Below are 7661 nucleotides of genomic sequence, written 5' to 3'. Positions count from 1 at the left end.
TCGGACCCGAGTTTCGATTTATTCTGATTTATTCTCTCTCATATAATACTATTGAGTCATTCGAAATTAGTTAAAATCAACTAGCTTTTCCACCAGCAAAAATCAGTGCTGGGAAGGTTTTATTTGCCTTGTTTGGTTAGCTTCTAGAATCTCTAGAGAAGACGTTGTTCACTGCTTTGACCACTAATTAGAAGTATTAAATAAAAAAATTTATAAAACTAACTTAAGAATCCTATGCTAGAAAGCCTGACGAATTTAATGAGATTTTTGACCGCGTGATTTGAGAATGATTACTATAGCATCACTATAGTCAATCATCAATTAATTATTATTATTAGGCTCGATCCCAAAAGTTAAACTCATCATTAAATTTTTTTTGCAAATATATTTCATTTAGCCCTGCATGCGAAGCGTAGAAGTAGCCTTCTGGTCTCTGGAATCTCTAGAAGAGATCCAAAGTTCCAAACAGAGCCATTGTCATGCCATCAATTCTAGTGCCTACTGCATCGCATGCCTCGAGTCATGTGCGCTGGGAAGCCTTTCAGACAGAAGTGCGCAGCCCAGAAGGCTCGCGGTCTCTCGAGACCGCGGAAGAGCACTAGAGCAGTGCGGTGCGGCACCGTTGGCGGGCAGAGAGCATGCTCGACGGAAGCGCAATAGCGTAGGCTTGGCATGGCGTGGCCTCCTCCCTCGTCTCGGCTTCGGTGGTGGCCTAGGAGGGGGAGGAGGAGGAGGACGGCTCCTCGGCTCCGGCGGCCTCCGGTGGTGGATTTTGGCGGCGGCCGCTCGCTCCGGTGCTGGGCTGCCATCCACGCCTCTACTGCGGCTCGGCCCGTCCGTCGTCCTATCCTATGTCCCACCCACCAACATCGGGAGGGCCCAAGAAAATTCTCCCCGGACCAAGCCCACAGACACACCGAAGGTTTATGGGCTGTTGGCGCCAACACGGACGGGCGGCGCCGGCAATCAACACAATAGAGCATATAGAGCCTCCTCAAAAAAAAAAGAGCATATAGAGAATGAGATTTCGATTAATAGATTCAGTACTACTACAGATTATCATTTTTTATAAGCACATGCAAGAATGTTATCGCTTTCCATGCAGTATTACTTTCTACTCCCTCAGTCCCTTTATATAAGCATTCCAAGCATTCAAACTTTGTGCATAAATATAAGCATTCCTAGACTCCAGTGGACCCCACATCCTTTTACTGCGCCAATCCCCATCCACCACGCCGTGGTCACTGTCTCCTCCAGGACCTGTGTACTGACAAAAGCAAGGGCACATGCGTCTTTCTCCATCCCTGCTATTTTGGCATTTGAAAGCTTCAAAATGCTTATATAATAGGACGGAGGGAGTACCAAGTTTCCAAACACAGGATGACTTTTCAACAACATGACAAGCATCACAATACAATGGAGTAGCTACAGTGCATCCAATTTCCTTAAACATTGGCTACTTAGACAAAAGGTCGTCACGATTGCAACATAAATAAATATAGTGCAGCTACAAGCCCACGACATTCACACACACACACGCAGACACGCTACAACATTACATTGGAGGGGCAAAGCAGTCACGATCTTATGCATTATTCGAAAATCAAATGGATAATTTCCAACAAGCTCATCACAAATGTTACACACATACAAGCCACGCACGAATCTTAAAGTCGAATCCATCACTCGTCGCACAACATACGGCAGCGCGCGCGATGGGCGGCTCTGCCGCATCTTTATTATTTCAGAATCACACAGTAGTGTGATCTCATGGCAGCCATGGGGGTAGGAATAAGGTGGTCATGCATGAGCTAGGCAGCTGTGCCTCAGAAGGGTACCTGCAGTAGTACAATGGGAGGATCAACTTCAATTTCATTCCAAGAGCAAATTGGCGACATCTTAATTAGTGCTACATTACGCAAGTTTTCTATTTGAGGTTTTAGCGATTATGTATCTAGCTGGGCCAAGTTAAAGAACATAAAAAGAGAGTCAATTCTCTAGCTATTGGATGACATGTCATATGATTTCGTTGGCTAAGTATACACGGTCGTGTGACAGATAAACCATGCTCTTTCTTTGCCACCAGGAAAAATAACTGGACAAGGTGTCCTTTTGACGATCCTGTATGTTTTTTTTTTGAAGGGTGACGATCCTGTATGTAGGAAAAACGAGCAGGGGTAAAACTGGATTATGAAAATAACTAAAAAACGTCATTTATTATTTGATCATCATTTGTGTGGGATTAAAACGACGTGTGCTTTCTGTGGGCATATATGCATCTATCCAAAACTAGGGCATCATTAAATATTGCACAAAGTTTAGATCCTTGTATTTTTTTTAAACAAATCAGGTATGTGATGAGCTACCGTTTCGTATTAAGATAAAAGAAGAAGATAGCCAAGATTGGGAAATCTCCGAGAGATTTGGAGTAGGACGAGATGATTTGAAGGTAGGAAGAACTTACCCTATCTGAAGGGTGGGTTCACCACGAGCAGCGTCGAGGGGATGGAAGAATCCATTGCCGCCATGCAGCTGATGCTGCACTTCTGGTTGTGGCTCCCCGTTCTCCCACGCTTGCTGCCAGATAACCTGGTCGCTCTCCTCCAGCTGCACATCTCAGAACAAGTATAATGGTCAGCATCCTTACTTCTTAAAGCCTATACATGATTATTATCATGTAAAGATGGATAATGTGTATCTCCATTATTCAAGCTCCGAGAAGTTTAGTTTTTTTTATAAGGGAGCCTTAAGTAACTGAATAGGTTATTTCTTCGACCAATTAATAGTTCCTTTTCCTGAATAAGGAAAGTATGATCAATAGTTCCAAAATATTACACTGGTATTTTAGCATCGTATTGCAAATATGCATGATTGCACGCCACAGAATCTAAGATTTGCAACAGAAATAATATACATTAGACAGCATGTACCAAAAGAAATGAGAGTGTATGAAAGCATTCAGTCAAAGAAAATGAAAATTTCTAATAATACCTTGTAATCTTAAATTCTATATTCCCCAATAAAACCTACACAGAGAAAAGATAAAATATTGCATAGCCCTGAATTCTATTGTTATTCTGATCCTTTCTAGGGACTGAGCATTGAAACCTAATTAACCATCTGATCAAGTTCATCTATGAATGCAGTTTTCAAATGGAACGGCAATAGTCAAGTTCTTCGACTTACTTTTCTGCGAAGACATTTATTGGATTCAGAAAACATTTTTTCCTGCAAATTGAAGGATTCAAGTTATTCACTGGTTGCGGGAAGGCAAATCTATTTTGGTAAATTTTGAGAGCGTACCCTTCTCTGAAGTTCTGTCAGCTGATCGACCATGTGCTGTGTCTACAAGAGGGACATAATGGTCAGAATATTTGATACATGGAGGTAGACCTAGGCGCCTAGCTGAGATACCATTTAAGAGTGTCTGGTGCCACATAGTTCACAAAATATACAGTTGTTGATATTTTGAGAATTTTTAGTACCCTTGTTGATCTTATGTGCTTCAAGGATGAATCAAGTTGCTTCTCGAGGTGCTCCAGCTCCTTTATGTCTAATGTATCAAGATCTTCGCCGAGCAAATTCCTATGATTGTTCAAAAAGATGCAGACTTTTAAATGGATATGAAAATGTGGAACCGTATATCATTTGCAGAAATGCATTGAACTAAAATCGATAATTTTTGTATCTCTATAGAGAGCTGCAAACTTGACTTGCTAGCAGACAATACTTGAAATTTTCATTTTCATTCCAGCTAATTACAATTCCATTCTTGTTGCTCCAGTAGTAGATGATATGCATGGACTAGATGAACATTTAATGGTTCTACTTATAGATCACTTGCCTTCATGGTAATTAGTTTCGGAATCTAACCAATTGCATTTGCTGTGTTCCATATGGCTAACAAATATGGTCCACAAAATGAAGATTTTAGAGAAATATAATAATATTTTATTGGGGAGGATAGCAATATTGGCAAAATATTTAAGTGTTTTAACCCTGAACTTTAGAAACATTTGAAACTTACTATTTTGTTTCATCAACTTGCTTATCGAGATGAACAAATAAAACATGCTCTCAAAAAAAGGTTTCTGATAAAAGTTTAATAACCACAGATAGATGTGCAAATTGGTAACCCTTAGATGCACCTCTCCAATCCTCTTTAGTTCAAAATTTTGTACTAATTTTCCAAAATGAGATCTGATTTTGCAGAAGTAGTACAAAATTTTGAATTAAAGAGGGTTGGAGGTGCACCTGAGGGTCACTAATTGACACCCCTAATCACAGACAAGCAAGTTTAATTTGCTGGATGTGATCCTTTCACGTATGTTTTCCCATATCAAAGCATATTTTCAAAAGAAATTGCTCTTTTTAATTATCTATTTACAAAAAGACGAATTACATGAACTTATAAAAAGAGATCTAACCTTTGAGTTCGCTGTAAGTTTTCAACGCGTGCCTTCAATTTGAGGTACTCATTACGGCTGCTTTTCAATTGCTGAATGAAAAAGTAATGAAAAAATATCATAAGCTGAATGAATTGTTCAACATGATGTATTGTGAAAAGACAGATATACACGTTATACAGCGCATGCTTTATGTTTTTCAATGGAAAATTATTGTACTGAATAATTGAAGAGGGGATAGGATTGTCTAGATTGCATATTCTATCAAGGCACTATCACTCTGATAGTATACCCCGCTTAATTGCCATATTTCTTTAGGATGCAATACAGGATGTTAGTTAGAATATGTAGTTCTGAACCTTAAGGCCATAGGACCAGCGAGAGTTTGTGGCTGCAGAATACAAGTCAAGTCAAGAACTGTGCACATATAGACGAGACTTTTTTGCTACCACTCATATACATTTGATATGCGACATGAAATGCGCTCAAATTTTTTTCGTACGAGAGAATGAATCTGCTTAAGTGCTCAATCATAATTGTATTTCTGAGTCATTAAATGGTATTGTCACGAGTCTATTTATTACAAAACCGAAACAGAATCAGGGTTGTTCAATTCGGAAATGTACACAGTGAATAATCAGGAGAAACTCGACATCTGTATTTCCACACTCCTATATATTATTGAGAAGAAGTTTATGAGTTTTTGCATTTTGCTTGACGTTAATACTATCCTCTAAAATAGCCTTTGACAGGTGCCTCTTTTGAATCTATACATGCATAATAGGTGTGTTGTCAGGTGTGATCCTTCAAATATGAAAAATCTAAGCCATTAGATTGCAAAATGTCGTTACTTCTTTGAAGCAAAGCAATAGTGTCATAACTTCCGAAGTTTCTTTCTATAGGCTGGTACATAAATGAGTATATATTAAAATTGTGCTCAAATGAATACAAACTTCTGCACATTAGTCTGAACTAATTAAACTTAGAGAAAGTACGACTTTACCTCACTCTCTCTATTTTGCAGTGCTGTTTCAGGCCCTGCATAACTGCACTTCTGATACTTTTCAAGTGTCTTTGGCATGCTGAAAGGGAATGAGAAATTATACATATAATTAATTCATACAATTTAAAAATCAACCATGCCATCAAAAGAGTGTGTGCAAACGCACAAGAATAAGGCAAAAAATATTCTGTTGAATCTGATCTAAAGTTTTGTAGCAATATGTGAATGTGTAGCATAATTTTTTAAATTAAAAATTGCTGCAATTCATAATTAGGGAAGCCATAGTTCGGTTGGAAGTGCTAAACTGATCATTTCATAGTTAACATAAGCTAAAATAAAGAGCTGACATGGCATAATGCCCTAATGTCATGAGAGTAAGATTTTTTTTCATGACAAGCATATATAGGTAACTTCTTTTGTGTCTGGGCAAGTTTTCTTCAACTCATAAACGAACCTTGACTTTCTACCACTCTCTTAGAGTGTCCATAACTTAACTTATGTCACTGACATGTGGGATCCTTGAGTAACCAAAGGGGAGCTAGGATGCTAAATCATGTGACAATCATATTTTACAGGGATGGCAAAATTTTCAAAACACCTTATTAGCTCATAGATCAGCTCGATCGATTTGTTATGCTTCTCTCTAAGAGTCTGTATGTCTATTTTCTGTCTGTTAAACGACTATGATAATTTGAAGTTTGGGTAATTACATCAGGCCATCATATGAAAATAAAGAAACAATAAGGACGAAAACCGGATCCCCAGGAAATTCTTGTAGTTGAGCTACCTTAGATTTACGGCTATATATATCCCATGATTGTACCACAGAAACCATGTCTGGATCTTGAATTTGAGCCTACAGCCACAGCTGCCTACAAGCACTTGAAAGACCGCTGGATCAAAATATATTATACGTTCCCAAGGCGAGACAGTAAGTAAGATCTATCTAGCCAGGGGCGGAGCTAGGAAGTTGATTTTTTCATTATTAAGGGAGCTAACTATACAAATTTATATAAAGATTTAATTAAAATTTAAATTTCTAATGTAAATTTGGGGACCGGGGGGCCAGCCCCTGTCCGCTACCCCCCACCCCCTATCTAGCTAGGAAAGGGGCCAGAAAAGAAAACCCTAAACCCAGGCATGAGGCCTTAAGGCGGATCCTGTGTCCAGAAGGCATGAAAGACCCACCCAGCTCTAAGCGTCCGTGCGACGATCGATATGATACATCTCTGCACGCTAACCTCTCACCACCGCGAAATCCCACTGCCGGCAGCTCAAAATCGAACGCGCGCAGCTCGGTTAAGCTGCCAGCAGAAGCTGCACGCGATGCTCGACACAGCAGCATGCGTTCCATGGGCAGATCTGGCGAGATCCGCCGAGACTTGCCACCGTACCCCAACGGCCCAACCTGCCAACATGTGCGCGTGTGTATACCTCTGCGTGCTGCAGAACTCGTAGAGCTTGCCGCGGTTGGAGAAGATGATGAGCGCGACCTCGGCGTCGCAGAGCACGGAGAGCTCGTACGCCTTCTTGAGCAGGCCGTTGCGGCGCTTGGCGAAGGTGACCTGGCGGTTGATCTTGTTCTCGATCCGCTTCAGCTCCACCCGGCCCCGCCCCATGGCCGGCGCCCCCGCCTTCCCCACGGCCCCCGAGCCCTCCGCCCCCGCCGCCGCCAGATCGACCGCCTCACCGCAGCAGCAGCAAAGCAAAGCGAGAGATACTCGAGAGCCGGGGAGCTTGAGCGGAGCGGAGGTGAGACTGAGACGGATCGGAGCGGGGATTAAATGACGAGGGGAAAGTGGCGGCACGGGGCTAGCAGCCACCAGCCAGAGTCTAGCGGTGGAGGTGGTGGTGGTGGGATGAGGCGCAGCTCAGGGAAGTAGCCGGTGGGCGCAAGGGTGCGGCGTCAGGTTGCCGTTTCCGGCAAAGCATCCGTAGGGGGCGAAACCCTAGGCCCCCAGCAGCGTAGCGCGTTTGCGGAAAGCTAGGGGATGGGAGTCGCCACCACACCACTCACTCCACTCCGCCCGTAGGCCCCGCCGCGTCGTGTACGTCGCCGTCGGCCCCTGCCTGCCACCGGCTTTTATCTCGGCGGGCCCCGCCGGCGAGCGAGCCAGCCAGCCAACCAGCTCCGCACACGCGGTGCTCGAGCGGGCGATCACATGCCCCGCTTTAATGTCCGTGGCCGTCCACTCGCAGCGTAAGCGTAGCCGCGCGCGCGCGCGCACCAGCGAGGTGCCCGGCGGGCGCGT

At 42.8% G+C, this 7661-nt stretch overlaps 1 protein-coding gene across 1 annotated transcript; it reads right to left on the bottom strand.

The window, feature by feature from the left end:
* Nucleotides 1-1446: 1446 nt before the first annotated feature.
* Nucleotides 1447-7296, bottom strand: LOC120680175 (MADS-box transcription factor 7-like). The gene is made up of 8 exons (XM_039961794.1): nucleotides 6844-7296; nucleotides 5410-5488; nucleotides 4428-4498; nucleotides 3486-3585; nucleotides 3304-3345; nucleotides 3187-3228; nucleotides 2465-2607; nucleotides 1447-1838 (listed from the first exon to the last, which is right to left on the bottom strand). Exons 1-8 carry the CDS (start codon nucleotides 7026-7028, stop codon nucleotides 1769-1771), a joined length of 732 nt encoding a protein of 243 aa, XP_039817728.1. The 5' UTR covers nucleotides 7029-7296; the 3' UTR covers nucleotides 1447-1768.
* Between the last annotated feature and the right edge of the window lie 365 nt (nucleotides 7297-7661).

The sequence above is a fragment of the Panicum virgatum genome, chromosome 6N, assembly GCF_016808335.1.
Source record: "Panicum virgatum strain AP13 chromosome 6N, P.virgatum_v5, whole genome shotgun sequence".
NCBI classification, from domain to species: Eukaryota; Viridiplantae; Streptophyta; class Magnoliopsida; order Poales; family Poaceae; genus Panicum; species Panicum virgatum.
Note: the sequence above shows the minus strand (reverse complement) of the source record. Positions and strands in the feature narration are given on the sequence as shown.